Genomic DNA, 21,260 nt, shown 5'->3' with positions numbered 1-21,260 from the left:
AAAAGCATCAGTAATTGGGAAATTATAAATACACACACACACACACACACACACACACACTGAGTTTCTGAAAATTAATCCTAAACTGCCATTGTTCACCAGGTCAACTACTGAAAAAATAATAAAAGTAATCAATCTCATACTGTTCTTAAGAAGTTTCTCTACAAGGTTAAAAAACAACAACAAAGAGTCTGAATGAAGAGAATGTTCAGTCATCGCAACTCCAGGATGTTTATTTAACTTTACAGATAAAGATACAGAAGTTTAGATGTTAAGTCACTTGCTAGCCAGTGGGGGGATATGAATTTGTTTTTCATGAAATCATGGGTTAAGTCTACATTCATTATACTACACCAACAGCCTCCACTAGAAGAACAAGTTGTCTCCTGGTGAGGCTGCAAGCAGGGATGTGAAAAGAAAAAATAATAAACTTTTCCTATCTCACTTCTGAAATTCTACTTTATATACAAACACACATATACTTTAAAAGCACTAAAAAGATCATTAAAATAAATAAATAAAAATCCAATGTGCCCCATTGTCTTTTCCCATGAAATCACAAAAACGTCTCCAAATAGATAAACCTAAAACCTCATTTCAAGAAAGGGGTAAGACAATGGAGAAGTTCAAATATCAAATATGGCAGTATGTGAAGTACTGTTTCTAGCATTTAAAAAACTTTGATTTCCCCAACACCCTGATGCTTTCAAAACTCTTTAGTTCCTTTTTTAATCGAATATATTTTATAAGGTCAGAGAAGAATAATGTTTTTCCATCAGGTGCTCCTTTGTATGTTAGATTACATCCTTCATTAAATTTGATGTTGTCTTACTTAATATGAATACACAGCTTTGCCAAGGTAGGTTATAGCCGTATATCAGTAACCAATACACTTTCCATCAATAATGTCAAACTTAGCAGACATGACTTTAGCCCCTAATGAAAATACTAGTAATGGAAGAAAACAATGCATTTATTCATTTAGTAAATAGTTACTGAGGGACTCTACTGTGTGTCAGGCACCTCCACTGGAGGGTTACTGCTCATGGAGGATGGAAAACCGGTTGACTCTTCTACAGCTTTCAAGTAGCAGAGAAGTGTTAATATGGCATAAACACAAATGGAAAATATTTAAAATGTTGGGAAATGTTCTTAAATTTTTATTTTTAGAGAGAATTTAATTCCGTTTATTATAAATTATATTTCTGTATAAGATGCTGGTATGTCCATTACAGTTCCCTTGAACTGTTGAAGAGTACTAAGAGGAAATACCATTATAACTACAATTTCTAAAAATAATAATAGCAGTAGTTAACAAGTAGAGGGCTTACTCTGTGGCAGGCACTGTTCCTATTTACAGCATATATATAATAACCCAACAAGGTAGGTCTATTATTAGCCTCATTTTACAGATGATGAAATGGAAAACACCAATTCATTAAGGTGCCCAAGGTTAACCACTACTAAACTGTAGAGCTGGAAGTTGAACCCAGGTAGTCTTACTCCAAACTTCTAATATTATGCACTAACCTCTGTATCAAACTAGACTGAAAATACCTTGAGGCATAAATTTATTTATATATCCCTAGCACCAAGTACAGTGCCTGATTCATAGTAAGTACTAAGCAAATGAGAAAAACAAAACAAGATCCCCCCCCTCCAATAATTTTCCAACATAAATGTGGCCTTTGAAGGATTTTTTTTTAAGATAAAAAGCTCAGAAAAAATAAACTAATTTATTTGGTGAAAATAAAAGTTAAGTGGGTAGGGAACTTAAACAATCCTTTCACAATGGAAACCAATAGAAAACGGAAGTACAGCAGGTCCTATAACACTAGAGGCCCGGTGCATGAATTCATGCATGGGTGGGGTACCTCGGCCTGGCGGGCAATCGGGGCAGATAGGAGCTGATCAGGGCCAGTCGGCCGGGGGTGGCGGGGGAGACCACGAGAGGTTGGCTGGCCATGGGAGACTGGCTGTGGGAGCACACTGACCATCAGGGGCCAGCTCCTGCACTGAGCATCTGCCCCCTGGTGGTCAGTGTGAGTCATAGCTACCAGTTGGTCACCTGGTTGTCTGGTTGTAACAGCTGCTTAGACTTTTATATATATAGATTGATGAGATGTGGTAGGAATTTAACTCTTGTTTATATCAATCAGTCCTATGGTGAAATTGGTTTCATAATACTTGCTTGGCTTAAAGCTACAGAACATACTGATGATGTAAAGTGAAGACTTAGTGTAGTGTTCTTTTAGCTTGTGCCTTCAGATTCTTTATCAAGTTAAGTTTATTCAACCTCACCATATTGCAAATGACTTGGGAAATTTAATTTCCATATGCAACTGAACAGTATATTGAAGCAGAAATTTTTATGCTGAAGATATTAAACCTACCATAATCAGTATGTACATCATGATACAAGTGGAAAAATCAGTGACAGAGGAAAAGTTTATAGTTATAAAAACTATATGCAATGAACATTATCTAACCTTCTCAAAAACAAAGGAGAGGATAAATCTTACCTCAATAAAAGAATCAATGTGCAACATCAGAGCTTGAGTTCTACTGATGATAAACTGATTGACACATGCAACAGCGTGAGACCTAGAAACAAAATTTAAGATTTAGCATATGCTCATTGCATCGTTTTTCTATTTGCAAAAATCTTAAACATTCCTCTATAAAAATATTACTATGTATGTACAGCAATACACATACACACACTCTAAAAAAAATGAGTAAAATTTCTCTGTTATTAACACAGAAAGAATAGGAATAATATATTAAGTGAAAAATGCAAGTTGCAGAGCAATATATTATTGCTTCTATAAAAGTGAAGTGTCTGAAAGAACATGTGCACATTTTTAATAGTAGATAACTGAAAAATGGAAGGCTGGATGGGTACATAACGGTAATTTATTTTATTTACCTACAGACTTAAAAATAAGCATTCCTTTGAAACGAATAACTTGCAACAGTCTACAGTCTATTTGTTCTGACATAACCAATTCAATTCCACAGCAATTCTTAATGGCACTACTTAAAATCATTCTTAGCTCACAGGTCATGGTCATGGTTGGATTTCGCTGGCCTAGATATTACTCTATAATGTGGCTACTCCCTACCCCTAACTTCATTTCCTACTATGCTACACATTTTTTTTTCTCCTGTCACTCTAAAAGGCCTCTTCGTAACTCCAGAGCCTTTGTACTTGCTATTCCCCCAATCTCTCCCTTGATCTTGCAAAAATTTACTACTTTACTTGGTGCAAGGTCTATACAAATGTTACCTTTTCAGAAAACCTTCTATACAAAATACTTCTGAGTCACTGTCTAACCCCTTTTTCTCACTTTTCATAGTATTTAACAAGAAATTGTATTATTTATCAATTATTACCATCCTGTAGGCCAGGGGTCCTCAAACTACGGCCCGCGGGCCACATGCAAATACAAATATTGTATTTGTTCCCGTTTTGTTTTTTTACTTCAAAATAAGATATGTGCAGTGTGCATAGGAATTTGTTCATAGTTTTTTTTTTAAACTATAGTCCGGCCCTCCAACGGTCTGAGGGACAGTGAACTGGCCCCCTGTTTAAAAAGTTTGAGGTCCCCTGCTGTAGGCCTCCTCTTCTAATAACCCAATAGAAAAAAGAAGACAGAAGAAAAAATCACCACATACAGCCAAAAAACATTAAGATGTTCAACATGATTAGTGACAGAAAAGTAAGCCATTTTGAAAAACCATTTTATATCTGTTTGATTGGCAAAAATTAAAATGTGTGACACCACCAAAAGCTGAATATGTATACCCAGGAAATCCCTGTGTCTCAGAAATTCCTTCCCAAGATTTTATAACTTCCCTAAGAGAAACTCGTGAAAATAGACAAAAGGAGACAAGCATATAGATGTTTCAGTAGCACTACCCACAAAAGCAAGAACCTGGAAGCACCCAAAGGCCACTGGGCGTGCGTATACATGAATAAACTATTTAACTGTCACACAAAGGAATAATATACAGTAGTCAAAACAAATGACCTATAGTGACACAACATGGATGAATCTTAGCAACATATTAAATTTAAGGTGCCAAAGATTAAATTCATATAACTTTTATAAAATTGAAAACCAAGATCAATAAAATTATTTTCTAAAAATTCCAAGAAAAGGATCAAGTTGGGATTAGATATAGGTTATTTTCAAGGCCTTTGCTTTTATTATATTTGGTGGGTTTGAGCGATTATTAAAAATAATAAATAACTACGGATTGAATGGAAGTGGGAAATGATGAGAATGTTACGAAACATAACCCAATTTGTGCACCTCTACTGTGATTAAAAAAATAAAATGCCTCCGATTTTTAAATTGCTTAGTCATGTGATGGATAAAACTGTATTTGTTTGCCTCATTCTATATTCTCAAAGTCTAATAGTTACTGTGAGAGGGAAATACACTCACAGTAAATACCAGTTAAACTGTATTGATAAATTATTAAATAATTTTGTGGAATAAAACTACATAAAGATGTAAAATACGTTTAGTGCACAGATAAAACACACAACAGGTATCATTTACTCAAATATACATTAAAATAAAAATATTTTAACACTATATTCAACAGAATCTCAAATGGGCAGTAATGAACATTCACTAAATGGAAACATTTCTGTATTGCTAAACTACGTGTACCTTGTTAAGTTTTAAGTACACGTATTATAATTACAAAATAAATTTTTATATCCAGTAATGGTGTACCTATTATCAGGAATATTTTTTTGGTTTTTCTGTTTTAATTGCTGAGAACTGGTCACAAAAAAGTAAATTTCTTAGAAGTATGCAAATCACCACACTTTCACACCTCAGTGGAAATGTTCAATGGGGAATACTTTCCAAGGGAATATGAACTCCTCTATCTAATTTCCTCTGCCAGGAGGAGTAAAATTTTATTTTGAAAATATTTATTTGCATGACATCACCCACAAATAAGCATCTATTAAGTTCCTACTGTGAGTTTAACACTAGATTAAGTACTGCATAAGAGGACAAGTAAAATTAAATCGAGGTAAAAACGTAAGAACTAAAAGATTCCCAATTTACCCTCTGGTTACACTGTTGAAACCACAATCCTTCGAAACACAGTTTGGAATCCTGAAGTAAGCCCCAATGGACATCTGAACCAAAAGTTAAAGCATATACACTAATGTTCATTCAGTTGTATATCCCTGAATCCTCTAGAAACTACGTAATTTCTACTATACATAGTAATATATTTGATTATTCTACATAAAAGCATGATGTACTGACAATCATAAAAAAAACAAAAATCAAATGACAACCAGAAGAGCAATGACTTTTCCACAGAAACAATAAGCAAAGTTCAAGTTACAAAAAGCATACATAATTGAAGGGGAAAAAAGTATAGCAGGCTGGAGAACTTTTGGTGAAATTACAAAGTCTTACACACTTCAATGTAATAAAGGCATCATGATAATTATAGCGTGACTAGAGGCCCAGTGTACAAAAATTTGTGCACTCGGGGGGGTCCCTCAGCACGGCCTGTGCCCTCTTGCAGTCTGAGACAGGCCTAAACTGGCAGTCAGACATCCCTCTGGCAGCCCGGGAGCCCTCAGGTATGTCCACTTGCCAGTGGGGAGCAGTTAGACATCCTTAGCACTGCTGAGGAGGCAGGAGAGGCTCCCGCCACCACTGCTGTGCTAGCAGCCATCAGCCTGGCTTGTGGCTGAGCAGAGCTCCCACTATGGGAGCGCCCTGACCACCAGAGGGCAGCTCCTGCATTGAGTGTCTGCCCCCTGGTGGTCAGTGTGTGTCAGTGTGACCAGTCATTCCCAGTCGTTCTGCTGTTAGGGTCAATTTGCATATTACCCTTTTATTATATAGGATAGGACAACTGATAACAAAATTAATCAAAGGCTTATTTAATATTCTAAATATAATGATATTTCAAAACTAGATGCTAGGCAGTTTCAAGGAATTACAGATATAGAGAAAAAACCAAAACAGACTACGTTAACTTCAGGACCAGCCAACCATGTCCACTATGTGATTTCAGAGTGCACTAAAAAATCTTTCCACCGTCAGGATTAAAATGTACTGTGTTTTTTTAATAAGTAGGTTGTAAGCCCCTTAAACTAAAATAAGTAAGTAAATAAATAAATAGGTATATGTGTATGTGTACGTATATGTATATATGCCTAATATGCAAAGTGTCCCCTCGGGAGTTCGACTGACCAGGAGTTTGATCACTCGCTGACCACCAGGGGGTGGCGTGGAACGAAGGAAGGCCCTGGCTGGCAGCTGGCAGCTGCTAGGGACCTTACCCATGCACGAATTTCGTGTACTAGGCCTCTAGTTACTTAATAATTTAGATGTCATACTTGAGGAACTTTTATTACATAGCTGCCAATAAAAGTACCTGTACTTGCCAAGATTCATAAATTAAAAAATACAAAAAACCAAACAAACACCCCCCAACACACTGAGTTTTAACCTTTCACAAGGAACCTTAAAAGCATACTGTTAACCATTACAAATGTAATTAAACATGTAGAACTGACATATTCAATGACAATTTCAGCAGCAAAAGTCAGTATTTTACCGGCTGTGTTTTTAAAGGAATAAACGTAAGTTATCAAAACTCACCTTTGTGGAATATCTAATAGATTTTGCTAGTTACAAAAATAATAAATAATGTAAAAATAAAGTGGTAAGAATTATATCAGAGTTTATAAATTAAATTTAATATTAGTTATATAGATACCTTATTTTTGGACTACTGTGCTTGAAGAACTGTAAAAATTTTGGAATCATGATGTTAAGAGGACGATCTAAAACATCACTATCTAAAATCTCAGCAGAATCTTCACATATCTTCTGAAGGGCACCAAATGCTCCCTATAAAAGACATTTAATTAGAATTAATTAAAAATTGAAGTCATTTTAAAAGTAAATTGAGGAATATTACCTAATTTGTATGAATTGTTTTCAGTTCACATAAAATGCTTCCTCAAAAAAATCTCTAAGATTAACCAATTTTATGACAAATTATTAATCTCAGTTTTATATATAATGATACATTTTTATTTTACCATTAAATAACTTAGAATGAGAAGCTATTTTGGTTGGCAGAGACTGTAATATCTAATTCAAAACCCTAATTTCTGAAATATTCTTACCAATTTAAGTCAACAATACTTTTTCTCTTTTAAGTACTATCAGTTTGTAAAAAACTATACTTACATATATCTAACCATTGTACCACTTCTCTTCTTTGAAGCATAAAGGAGGTCTTAATATCGGTAAAAAATTGTTAAAAAGTTACATACATGTAAGCCATTTATTGGGTAATGGTGACAAAATCTGTTAAAAGGGCAGGCAATTCAAATTGGCAACTATTTCTCTACAGTCATTTTTACACCAAATGGGCTAACTTAGAGCTCTTGCACACAATATGTAACCTATTAGTTCATCCACTTACATGCTTTACTGCTTTTAATTCCATTAGCAACTCCCAGGAACTTATTCTCCACAGTACAATTAATTTATGAATACTGTCTCTTTAAAGAATGACTTATGTAGTAGCTACTCCACAATTTCAAGACTATTGCAGCTACAATTTTTTTTTATTCTTGGAAAGTGCTTAAAATTTTGATCTCTTTTTATATTACTGTTATACCAAAGCACTATTAAACTTGTTTAAAAATATAATTGCCTTTTTTTTAATCCTCACCTGAGGATATATTTTTTAATGATTTGAGAGAGAGAGGGGAAGGGGGAGAGAGAAAGGGTAAAAGGGAGAAAGGGAGAAAGGGAGAAAGGGAGGAAGGGAGAGAGGGAGAGAGGGAGGTGGGGGGGGGGGGGGGAGAGAGAGAGAGATCAGTTGCCTTCTGTACATGCTCTGACTCGGAATTTAACCCACCTTTTGGCTTATGGGACAACACTCAACCAACTGAGCCACCAGCCGGGTGTACTATTTAACTTTTAATAAACCGTTACCTGATGGCTAAATATTATTCAGTTTTCCTGTAATGTTATCAGTGTTTTTCTAAGGCATTACTTGAAAATACATATATATATGAGAATGCAAGTTTTTTTTCTTATAGTCTTTTCTAAAGACTGTTTTGCTAACTATCCTTCTCTCCCTTCCCCAAGTCAGATCTGACAACAAAGTGCCCCATCACAAGACCTCCTAATTTTTTTTTTAAATACATTTTATTGATTTTTTACAGAGAGGAAGGGAGAGGGATAGAGAGAAACATGGATTAGCTGCCTCCTCCACACCCCCCACTGGGGATGTGCCCACAACCAAGGTACATGCCCTTGACCAGAATCGAACCCGGGACCCTTCAGTCCACAGGCCGACGCTCTATCCCCTGAGCCAAACCGGTTAGGGTGACCTCCTGATTTTTAATGTTAGGTTATTCCTGTGCCTGCCCTGCCAAGCCATGCTCTTGTTTGAGAGGAAGATGGGTCACTGCCTTACGCAAAACACCTATAATGGTTTCCATTTAAAACAGATTTCTACCTAAACTGGAGCCCAGTTAATGAGAGAGTCTTAAAGTACTCATTAACAGTGAGAAATTGTAGAGGAAATCCAGACTCCCTCACCTTCCCAAATGAAAAGGTTGCTACTGATCTGATCAGTGGCGAACAATGAGATACTACAATCAATGCATGATTAAAATTAGACATGTCATACAGTAAGAGGCACAAAAACAATTTAGAGAAGCTGAAAAAATACTCATGGTCTGGGAATTTGGTCAATTTTAAGTCTATCTTCAAAAAATACCACCCGAACTGATTAAGCTTGACAATGGCTATTATTATAGAGATATACATATATCCAAGGAAAGTTTTTAAATACAAAAATGGGAGATATTTCTTTGTAGGAAATATAGTAAAGATGTTTTAAAACTTAGTCTTTATAGAAAAGAGTAAGAAATGATCACTAATGTAAAACACAAAGGTAATTTTAGGTTTTTAAGTTTTGAAATATTTCCAGAGAAAAAATTTCAAAGGTTTCTTAGTATACAATAGCACAAGAAAAATTATATGATGAAGCAAGTATTTTTACCTCACAAGTGTTGTAATCTTCAGAATCCAGTAAACTACAGAGTTTTGGTAAGAGGTCAGGCCAATTCTGCAATTCTCCCTTGGAGGCTATGGTTGTAATCAAAATACCTTGAAAGAAAACACACACTTTTAGGAAATCTGACTGCATTATGTTAGATATTATCATGTGAACAACAGCACACAAACATGTGCAATCCCCCCTCCTCCACTTACTAAATGCCCCAAATCAGCCTAAGACTTCCAAACCATCTAAATAACATTCATCAAGAATCCCCACATCACCACAGCATAAATCAGATCTGTTTCTAACCTGTTTTTTTTTTTAACACTTTACCCTCTTTTTTATTTTTAACAAGCATCTGTACAGAAGACTACAACTTGCTCTTCTCCAAGAATAGTTCCACTAATTAAAATTACTCCTATTTTATAGAATTTACAAAAGAATAAAATATGTACAAAAATGTTAGTATCATGTATTACTGGGTGAGGAGTATGAATCTGTTACATTCAAATAAAAATACATCAAGAAGCTAATAACTCCCTAGCTTAACCTAGGATCACAGCCATGGAGGGACGTAGATATGGAGAGAGAAAATAGAAAGTTTCCCACTTACTGGATCAAGGATGAATCACTGGGAAGCTGATCTGGGAGAACTGAGTGGCACATACTGACAATGCCACTCTGACTGGATTATTTCAACTGTGTAGTGCAGCTTAGTTGTGATAGTTACACATATATGTAACAAAAAGTTTGTGTTAATCTTTTCCTCTGCCTTAGTAAATCTTATATTAGTAACAAAGTTATATACTTGCCAATTATAGATCCTTTTATTTAATGAGCATAAACTCTGATAGGCAAATTATAGGTACTCTAAGCTTCAAAATACGAATTTATAAAATTTTTTTAGAAGTGTTCTTTTTAATAGTTATTTTGAGAATTCAGTGAGATATGCACACAAAATGCTTGGCATACAGTAAATGCTTAATGATTACTACGAAATAGCAAATCCCATTGTTTGTGTGTTTGAATTCTTTCTGAATTTTCTACCATTAGTCTTGAGAAGGCTGCTCCTAATGGTAAAGAGCTACAAAATGTAAAGTTAGTCAATATTTATTCTTAGCTAAAATTTTGAAAGTATGTGGTAAGGGTTAATACATGGATAGCATTTTAAAGATATCAGGCTTACTATAAAATAAGTTTGTAGTAAGACAAAAAAGCAGCAAGACTAATAGTAGGTCTGTACCTTCTGCCAATTATTCTTTCCCAAAGTTAAAAATATAGAAGAACTGAGAAAAAGAGAAAGCTCTAGATCTGCCTAAATGAAACCAAGCTGCCTTAAAAAAAGCAATGATAAAAAATAAACATAAGTAACACCCTGGCACTAATAGACCGCTAACATCCATTACTTCTGCTAGGAGAGATTGAAGAATGTTGAAATTTGAAATTCAAATTTATCTGGCTCCATATAATCTCATCCACTACTGAAGAGTCTTCAAATGCCTAACACAGTTGCAAAAAGTGAAACATTTTAATTTTCTGTGTACAAAAAGATGGGAATAAAATTTGGTGTGCTCAGCAATACCTATTAAATTTTAACTGTTTAAACAGCACACTTTGACCCAGTAATGCCACTTCTATGCACTAATTCTACAGAAAATTTCCCACAAGTGTATAAACACATTAAAGGATGTTGACTGAAATAATAAAATCACAAACCAACTCCAAGAAAAGACAGTGGTCCTAAATTATCACTTATTAATGCCCCATTTTCACCAACTTTGATTAATCAACTACCAGGGACCCTTGGGTCTCACTGGACAAGAGAGCTTTTATTGCAACCATAAATATATCCAAAGCATTTAAGAGTAGCAATGAAAAATTTCCCCATCATAATTTAACTTGAAACAGATGAAATGCCTATGAAAATGGTGTATCATATCAAAAAACAACCGTTACAAACAAGATAAGCAAAATTTTAACAACATAACTTACCGACGGTGGCTCTAATCAGAGGAGAGGAGTCACCAATATTGTTTAGACATTCGCTTTTAATAAAGTCTGTTACACCATTTGGGAAGTTCTGAAAATGAGCTTTCACATTATTCTTCAAAATGAGACCACTCAATGATCGTGTGGGTTCATCTGTAGTAAAATAACAACAGTACTGAGTTTTAAAGTCATTTTCATTTTAAAATGTTATCAAGAACAGTAACTTTAAAAATATTTACATTCAAAAACTGATTATATTTCAATAATTTTGCTATAACCAGGAAAAAATATCATAAATGATTTCAAAAGATTAGCTCCATGATTTTATAGTTCAGGGTTTCTCAACCTTGGCACTATTGACATTTTGAGCCAAATAATTCTTTGTTGTGGGGTGCTGTTCTGTGCACTATAAGATGGTCAGCAGTATCACTGGCCACAGATGCCAGTATCAATTCTCCAAGTTGTGACAACCAAAAATGTTTCCAGTTAATGTCAAATTCTGGGAGAAATTGAGGGAGAGGAATTGCACTGGGTTGAGAACCATTAATTTAGTTTAAGAGTTAATTTAGTTTATATATGACCACTGTATTCAAGCTTTATTGAAACCTGATATAAACATCAAATTACAGATCTGAAAGTGTTAGTTACTAAAAATATCTCATTAAAAATCAAGTGGACAAAGAATATATAGGGTCACCTTCACATACAAATAATTGTCGTTCATTTATACCATGTTTTTCACTTGCCTCTGAGCTAAAAAAAAAAAGGGGGGTGGAGGGGGGAGTAAAACAAGTTTAAAATTTCTGTAAGTTTTCTTAAAAACAGAATTTACTTTTTCTTTTAATACTTTATTTTTTTTAGAATATATTTTATTGATTTTTTACAGAGAGGAAGGGAGAGGGATAGAGAGTTAGGAACATTGATGAGAGAGAAACATCGATCAGCTGCCTCTTGCACACCCCCTACTGAGGATGTGCCTGCAACCAAGGTACATGGCCTTGACTGGAATCGAACCTGGGACCCTTTAGTCCGCAGGCCGACGTCTATCCACTGAGCCAAACCGGTTAGGGCAGAATTTACTTTTAAAAAAACATTTAATCCATAGGTGGTGTTAAATGTTCAAGAAGCAATTTAATACCTGCAGACTATAACTGATGTTACCAATTGGCACCAGCATCAACAATATCAGCAATAGTTAACATCTTCTGAGTGTGTATCAGGGACTAAACACCACTAAGTGCTTTGCAAGTAGTTTGCATTTAATCCTCACAACCTCATGAGATGGTAATTATTCCCACTGCACAACTGAAGAAACTGAGGCCTTTGCCAAAGTCACAGAGCTAGGTGGGGAAGCCAAAATATCAACCTCAGGGGTCTGCCTCCAGAGCCTACACTTGATGCACTGTGTACTTTCACTCTCCTCGAAGGGCTAGAAGACATGAAGAGCTGCTATGTTGAACAGAATATGCTTTTACAGCACTACTATTTCACATACCTTATTAAAAAATAAATACCTGAGCTTGTTTTAATTAGTAGTACGCTCCTAAAATCTGACTGGCACTGAAATCGTCAAGGGTAAAACACATAGAGAGGCAAAAAGATGGCAAAGTTTCTTTGCACATAAACCCCACTCAGGCCACCAAGCCATATAGCCAGAGATTTTATATCACCATTTAAAATCTTCTTTCCAATATTTAACCCAAAGTTGTGATGTAATTATACTGGGAGGATAGGGTTGAAGGTAGGATGAGAAAAGAGCTGTAGTCTCATCATCCATAGTAAGGTGGTCAATGTATAGTGTTTAAAATGAAAAAGTCTTGAGAGTAGAATAAACATTTTTTATAAAGTCAATGTGGAGGTCAATACAGATAGAAACAGTTATAAGATTTAAAAATGAATTGAAAATTTTGACTATGGGAAGCAAAAATCAGAAGTTGGACAGGAAACTTTCCTTTTTCTGTTAAAGTCTGTGCTATTTGATTTTTAAACTTGTACTTTACTTTGTGAAAAATAAATTCAAAAAATGAGAGAAAAATAAATAAAATCTTCTTTCTAGTTTCAATTACAACTCATTCCAATAAGTAGATTAAAATGAAAGAAAAAGCCCATCCAGGGTGGCTCATTGGTTGAGCGTTGACCCATAAACCAAGAGGTCACTGGTTTGGTCAGAACACTGTCGGGGTTGCAGGCTCTATCCCCAGTAGGGGGCATGAAGAAGAAGCCAACTGATGATGTTTCTCTCTCACCGATGTATTTATCTCTCTCTCTCTCTCTCTCTCCCCCCCACCCCTTCCTTTCTCCCTTAAAACAACAAAAAATTGATAGGCTCCCCCCCTCCAGCACACCCATGCCTTTTCCCTTCCCTTACCCCCCACCCCTCACCAGGCCAAAAAAAATCGATAAAAACATTTTTTTAAAAAGAAAAACACTTCTAACTTCTTTTCAAAATTTAAAACCGTCATAAAGTAATAGCCAAATATTTAACTTCCTCAAGCAACAAACTTTTTTGTCTTAAGTTAGCCCATTAGTTCAGTAATATAATTTTATTTTAAATGGCATGTGTATTTATTTACAAGAAATACACCATGTTGTTTTGGTTTTTTGTGTGTTAATCCTCACCCACGGATATTTTTCTATTGGTTTTCAGAAAGGGTGGAAGGGAGGGGGAGAGAGAAACATCAGCGTGAGAGAGACAATGATTGGTTGCCTCCTGGACACGCCCTAACCAAGGCTGGGGCTTCAAGCCTGCAGCTGAGGTAGGTGCTCTTGACCGCAATTGAACCTGGGACCCTTCAATCCATAGGCCGATGCTTTGCCCACTGAGCCAAACCGACTAGGACCACTATATTTTTTTACAATAAAGTTTACAAGATGAAGGGTTTCAATAAATATAAAGTGAAATGATTTAAAATATTTTTAATTAAAATGAAAAATATCCTCTGTCCAAAACCCACTTAATAAAGCCACCATTGCCTTTTATTAAAAAAAGAAGACTTGACTTCACTGGGCCCCATTTTGCTCATCTGTAAAATGAGGGATTTAGATGAGCTCATTTCTGAGGTCTCTTCCAGATTTAAACTTTTACTCCACAATTCCGTGTAAACAAATACATACATACACACAGAAACATCAACTATATCAATTTGTTGTTCCACTTATCCATGCATTCATTGGTTGATTCTTTGTATGTGCCCTGACCGGGGATCAAACCTGCAACCTTGGCGTATTGGGATGATGCTCTAACCAACTGAACTACACGGCCAGGGCAAGAAATACATTTTAGTTAGTGTCTGGAAAACCTGAATAAAATCCCTTTCCAACATTTTGTGGTTTTGTAACTAATAGGTCTTTTTGAAGGCAGTTACACCAACTTCTCCTGCTACTTGAATGTTTGTCTGCTTTTTCAAATACTTCTGATGTACCTTTATACACCAAGAAAGCTTTGAGAAAGAGTATAATATTTTAACCATTTAAATATTTGGAATTTAGGATGAGGACATGACAGTGTAGAAAGCTTGGTGAAATAAGCTTAAAAATTTCCAAGTGAATCACAGTTTAGAAATATTCACTTACTAAGTTCTTTTAAAAACAAATAGCATTGCCCTAGCTGGTTTGTCTCAATGGATAAGAGTGTTGGCCTGAGGACCGAAGGGTCCTGGGTTAGCTTCCGGTAAAGGCATATGCCTGGGTTGCGGCTGGCTCGATCCCCAGTGGGGGCATGCAGGAGGCAGCTGATCAATGATTCTCTCTCATTATTGATGTTTCTATCTCTCCCTCTCTTCTCTGAAATCAATAAAAAAGAAAAGAAAATGCCCGATATAAAGGCTTAGGAAAAAATAAAACAAAACAAAAAGAAATAGCATTGATTTAATTACCAACTACTATAGTATACAGAGAAAATATACTTTATTAAGAAACAATGTATTCAATGGGGTGGGGGGGGGAGAGACATATATAATACTTTAAACAATACAGAAATTTTAAAAAACCAAAACAAAGTATCACCCTGGCCAGTTTGCTCAGTGGTTAGAGCGTTAGCTTGCAGACCAAACAGGGTTTGATTCCCAGTCAAAGGCATGTACCTGGGTTGCAGGCCTGATGTATCTCACATCTATGTCTCTCCCTCTCCTTCTCCCCATACCCCCCTTTCCATCCACTCTTCTCTAAACATCAACGGGGGTAAAAATATCCTCGGGTAAGGATTAACACCCCCCCGCCACCCACCAAATATCATAAGTACACTTATCAAGCTAGGAATATTAATTTACGTTAAAGATATACTGATGGAATTTCTAGTTTCTTAAAATGTAGGTTTAGAAAGTTTTGAAGCTTCTATTATATTCCTCAATCACAAATTAAAACCCTTACAATTTAGAGCAGGGGTCCTCAAACTTTTTAATCAGGGGGTCAGTTCACTGTCCCTCAGACTGTTGGAGGGCCGGACTATAGTTTAAAAACAAACTATGAACAAATTCCTATGCACACTGCACATATCTTATTTTGAAGTAAAAAAACAAAACGGGAACAAATACAATATTTGTATTTGCATGTGGCCCGCGGGCCGTAGTTTGAGGACCCCTGATTTAGATTATTCAAAAATAATTCAAAATAATTCACTCTACTGTATGTGGATTATTAAAATCTGAATACAATTTATTAGTTAGATTTTACTACGCACTAAGGCCATTAACCGACTAGAGCTTGGAGCTCAAACCTTGCAGATGGTCTGGTAGTCTAACATGCATTTTATAGGTGAAAAAAGAGGTAAATGTGTCTCCGAGTCTGAGACTTATTTCCTAACTCCAAATGCAGTATCTTACTGCACTATGGCTTCTGAAACACTAATCACTGAACAGGATATTACAGTACTTTCATTTACAGGTTAATACATATCTGAGTGCTTTTGTATCTGACAATGTTCCAAGAAGGGAATACACAATTCAAAGAACTCTATGAACACCTCTCACTACAAGGTAATCTCTGTAAGGGCAGATACTCTTGTTTATTTTGCTTACTTCATTGCCTCGGAGCCTACAAGATACCTGGCAAATAAGTATATTAAAAAAAAAAAAAAATCAAATGACTGTCATTTAAAAATCTTACAGGTTTTCAGGCTTTAAATTGTCACAGAAGTAATTTAAATTTAAGATTTATAGAATAGTTAGTAAACTAATTTAATGTATAATGTTATAAGGTTTTAAAAAGTTACAAGTGTCTATAAGTAATACGTTCCCATTTTTTTTCATTAAACTTTTAAAATAGTGTATAACCATCTAAAAGAGGGTAGAGAGCCCTAACCGGTTTGGCTCAATGGATAGAGCGTCGGCCTGCGGACTGAAAGGTCCCAGGTTCAATTCCGGCCAAGGGCATGTACCTTGGTTGCGGGCACATCCCCAGGGGTGTGCAGGAGGCGGCTGATCGATGTTTCTCTCTCATAGCTGTTTCTAACTCTCTATCCCTCTCCCTTCCTCTCTGTAAAAAATCAATAAAATTTATTTAAATAAATAAAAGAGGGTAGGGAGGGCAGAATTAATCAAGAGATTAATTACTTATCTCTGGGTGATGGGATTATAAGTGATTTTTCATTTTGGTTATATGTACTTTCAACTGTTTTCTATAAACACACATATATTAAATTAATTAGTAAATTCTGTATTCATTCTGTGTGTTAAAAGGAATAAAGAATAAATCTTTATGCCATTATTGTACAAGGACTGAAGCAAAATCCCAAAGTGGACTTTGCAACACTCCTTTCATTTGCAAAGAATGAGGGAATTGTCATAAAACCATTCAATTAACAAGTGAATGCTTACTAATAAGCATCTAAATGCTTAGAGTAGTATACTAACTCAAATCTCTTTGATTATTTCACATCTCTAAAGCAGGTGGTTGCTACAAAAGGAAATCCTTTGAAATGAATAATTCCCAGTATATTTTAAGAAGCCCTACAGACATTTTTTGTAGTTTTAACATAGACCCTACTTACCTTCAGATTTTAATTTTGTCAGAACAAAAATCAGGTAGTTGTTAAAATCTGGATATTGATTGAGTTGTTCCAGTTTCTAGAACAAACAGTAGTTAAGGAAACTTCTCAATGTAATCTAAGAAAAAAAATTAAATATTTTTAATGTAAAATCAAGAATTCCTTTTTTGTGGTATTTCTAGCCTTGGCTGAAATAAACTTAATATTTTATATCAATTATACCCAATACAACATAAACCAAGTTCCATCTTCGGCATGCTCAAAATCGCAAAATTATTTTTTCATAACAGAATTTCTTTGAACTTTAAAAATCCCAACTAAGAATATTTTTAACTTGAAAAGTGCTTTTATTACTCATTTGTTCTTCAGAGTTCAAACATTAAGATTAAATGTCATTTATGCACAAGCCTACAGTCCAATTTTATTACATAAAATAAAGTCAGTGTTATGAAATTACTACACTGCAATAGTGCTATAATTGTTTACCACCTCCAGGATCTAACATTTTCAGTGGTACAAATATGCAGGTATTTTATTCTGTTGGCAGTCAACAATGGCATAATACTGTTTTGTCTTCAAGCCCTTTTAATCTCTATTATACTTTTTACTAACATCCTTAATTGTGTTTTAATAGACAGAAATATTCGTGTTTTTACTCAATGGACCTAACTTTATTAAAAAATTAAATGCATGATACAAACTCAAGGTACACTGTATTATCTATTTATTACATAGTGGAATACCCTCAATATTTAGTGGTCAAAATGTAAAACTAGAAAATCACTATCTAGAAAAATTCCAAGGTGTGACTGACTACTTTATTTGTCCTAGAAAAACCTATTGACTTCGTTTCTTAGTGAATGGCCAGGACTAAGAGCATATTGATAGGCTAGTAATTTTTCATAAATATTTCCTGACAAGGTTTACTTTTTTACAACTGCCACTATCTATACATACTATTATTACAATGACCTTTCAAAAAGCTCTCAAGCTTATACAAAAAAAAAATAAAGAACAAACACATTGATACAGTCTTTCCTAGAGACACAAAAGAACAAGTTCATCACTAGGCACTTTGAAAATACATAGTGTGGGTATTTAAAACTGGTCGCCTCTATCTACTGAAATTTACCTTTTTCCTTATGTAGATGGATAGATGGCAAACAATGCTCCAGGTACACAGAATAAACTTTAAATTTGATTGTTAGCCCAAGTACAATACCAGGCATATAAAAGGTATTTAATAAATATGTATTAAAGTATGATATTCAGTGCTATACAGTATTAGAAATTACAATGTGGTTTAGGGCTTGGCTAACTTAAGCCATAATAAGGTTTAGGATACAAGCTCCAACAAACCCCAAAACTACTATTCTTCCCTTGGTATTAACAGTATTCAAATAAAATGGCCTAAAAAAACAAAACTCAAGCAGACTTCCATTTTTAAATGAGCAGCACATTAACCAAGAAGCTAAGATTTGAAGTTACAGCAATGCAGTACTTCCTTGAAACTTGTGCTTTCTTTTGATGTAATTGTATACACACACATTTCCTTTACTGTTTTAAGTTTAATTAAGCCCAAACTACACTAAAGGAGCTTACTTACCAAACTCCATATTTAGTAAATTTTGCTGCTTAACAATAAACATCAAGAGGCTTTTTTGCAAAAATAGACAAGTTGTTTTTTTTTAAATTAACTTCTTTGGTCTTAAAATAACAGATAAAAAGTTTACTTATGATCAGGTGAGTGAATTTGTTTCCTTTATTGGCTCCAATTAGAATTCACCGTGGTCCACAGTTTAGGGCACTACTGAGCACACATGGCAGGTTTTGCTTCTTCTCTAATCCTTTCCGCCTCTAGCAATAGGACCGCTACACCAGCTAACTCCATAAAGGCTTGGATAATTGAACAGGCATCCTTGAGCCAAAGATTTAAAAAGAAAATCTCATTTGGGAGCCAGCAACAGGTGCTAGCACGAACAGCCCAGGGGCAGGTCTGAAAGCCCCCACGTCTACGCCTCCAGCCCTCTCGGCCGAGAGCCGGGAAGTAACCCCAGGCCCCGAACGGCGGCAGTTCAAACCCCGCGCCAGCTCCACCCCAGGGCTGGCCGGTCGCTCGGCGGGAGTCCCGCCGCTCAAGCAGCGCCCGCCACCTGGCCTCTCGCTCAGCCCGCAGGCCCAACCGGGCCAGGCGCGTGGTATGGGCCGGGCCGCCGGGGTCCGCACCGGGCCACGCCGCCCGCGCAGCTCCCCAACCCCCCCCCCCCCCCCCGCAAGCCAGCGGTGGGCGGGCCGGGACGTGGCGGCTCGACAGGCGCACCGGTCGCGATCGTGGGCGGCGGCCCAGAGCCCCTGCCTCGAGCGGCCCGGAAGTCGGCGGCCCGGACCGAAGCACAAGGGCCGCGTGCGCGGGGCTCGGGCCGGGCAGCGGCGGTGGCGGGCGGGCCGCCTCCCGCAGGCGGGCGGAGGGCGGAGGGATCTGGGGAGCGGGAGGAGGGGGAGGGGCGGCGAGAGCCACCCCGCGCCGGAGCGGGCCCGGCGGGGCCAGCTGCGCGGGCGGCGGCGAGGCCTCGGAAAGGATACTTGTTGCACGGTTCTCTGGATGGTGGTGTCTGGGGACTGGGACTCCTTCAGCAGCTGCAGGATTTGCTGAAGTCCTTGCTCGTCAGGTTTCCACTCATACTCCATTTTGGTTTGCTGCAAATAAAGCCAGAGACAGGAAGAGACGGAGCAAATGTTACTACTCCCCATGCACAGGCCCGAGGGCTTCCCGCGCCGAGCAACCCCTTCCTCCCCGCCCGAACGACCCCTGCGCTCCCCAGACGCCTCGGACCTGTCCGAGCGCCTGAAGGAAGTCTCCGACCGCGAAACCCGGGGGAACTGATCCTGGCAGTTCGGCCGCCAATATCTGCTGCTCCAGCCGCCGCGGCCGCCGAGCGCAAGGAGCCGACCAGACTGAGTCACCGCGAATTTGCAATCTGGCCCCAGATCCGCTCGCGGGAGCCCCTGGGTCCTAATGCCACGCAGTTTTCTTCAACCCTCTCCAACTCGAGTTCCGTCAGATTATTGATTTAGAAGTCAAATCCTTATCAACCTCCCCCCCCTCCCCCACGCCGCGAAACACCTGAAGAGATCTAAATTTGGTTATTAGTCACTTTAAGTTAACATGGTGCAAAATGTTTGACTGAAACAGGAAAAAAAACAAAAACGGCTAATTCCCCTGACAGCTCAACAGTACTGAGAAGAAATAAAAATGTTTACGTTTCAATGTGATATACAAAACCAAATACTAATAGTCTAAAATATTAAAAATGCACTGCAATCACAACTCACACCTCAATAAACACTAAATGTTGCATTTACATCTGCAGAACTTGATTTTCAAAATGCATTATTTCCTAAAATAAAGTTCAAGTTTTGAAGTCTTATTAAGTGAAATAAATTCCATCTGAAATAACCACTTTTCACAACTAAGGGTTTTGGGCTGAAGGAAAAACAAGAAAAACACTGAAATTTACAATTGATAGTGTTTAATTTTATTAAAGTATTTTCATATATATTCTTATTTGATTCTCTCATTGGGGAGGTATTATTTGCCTCATGTGGCAACCATGGGACAAGAAGATCTTAGCAAATTAACCAAAAGATTAGGAGGAGAATACAGGTTTCTTATACAAGTTGCATCTGTTATAATCAATTGAAACTACTATATCAATGAAAGTTTCATTAAAAGTAAATGCTTAAACAAAAACAAGACTTAAGTATAAAGCATAAATTATTTGTAAAAAACAAATTGAGTCTGCTGAAGGAGAAGATTTTTTATTTGGCTCTACTACTCCGTGATGGTTTGACAGCTGAAATTAGTGCCTTCCTAGGAGTACCTTGCTAGTAGGGGTTAAAAAAGATATTACTACATCTCTCACTAGCATTATTTTCTTTTCTTTTACCAGTAACCTTTTCCTCTCTCCTTATTCACCCTTATTTTCTGTTTAATATCCTGTAATCCAGCTTTGCTCACACCTTCTACAGACTTCCCAAACAACCCAACCCCCCAAAACTATCCGTATCTAAAACAAAAAGGGATCATCGGAACATAATATCTATTAATAATATTGTAGTGTTTTTATTCCATTCTTCATTTTGTATGTTTATATGTTCGTTATATTTTAGAATGAGATTGTCCTGTTTCTTGCCCAACTTT

The 21,260-nt window shown here is 36.7% G+C and overlaps 1 protein-coding gene across 4 annotated transcripts in view; it reads right to left on the bottom strand.

Annotated features, from left to right (window-relative positions):
* Window positions 1–21,260, bottom strand: part of TNPO1 (transportin 1) — a 90,275-nt gene that overhangs the window by 36,187 nt on the left and 32,828 nt on the right. For 3 of the 4 annotated variants that reach the window (XM_036310958.1, XM_036310960.1, XM_036310961.1), the window contains exons 2-7: window positions 19,643–19,756; window positions 17,063–17,138; window positions 11,080–11,229; window positions 9,088–9,194; window positions 6,775–6,908; window positions 2,523–2,604 (exon numbers count right to left, since the gene is read on the bottom strand). In XM_036310958.1, coding sequence (XP_036166851.1) covers window positions 2,523–2,604; window positions 6,775–6,908; window positions 9,088–9,194; window positions 11,080–11,229; window positions 17,063–17,138; window positions 19,643–19,756 — 663 coding nt within the window. Of the gene's footprint in view, window positions 1–2,522; window positions 2,605–6,774; window positions 6,909–9,087; window positions 9,195–11,079; window positions 11,230–17,062; window positions 17,139–19,642; window positions 19,757–19,892; window positions 20,046–21,260 lie in introns of those variants that run through there. The other variant, XM_036310959.1, reaches the window with a different exon arrangement.

Source organism: Myotis myotis, unplaced genomic scaffold (genome assembly GCF_014108235.1).
Source record: "Myotis myotis isolate mMyoMyo1 unplaced genomic scaffold, mMyoMyo1.p scaffold_m19_p_5, whole genome shotgun sequence".
Taxonomy (NCBI): Eukaryota; Metazoa; Chordata; class Mammalia; order Chiroptera; family Vespertilionidae; genus Myotis; species Myotis myotis.
Note: the sequence above shows the minus strand (reverse complement) of the source record. Positions and strands in the feature narration are given on the sequence as shown.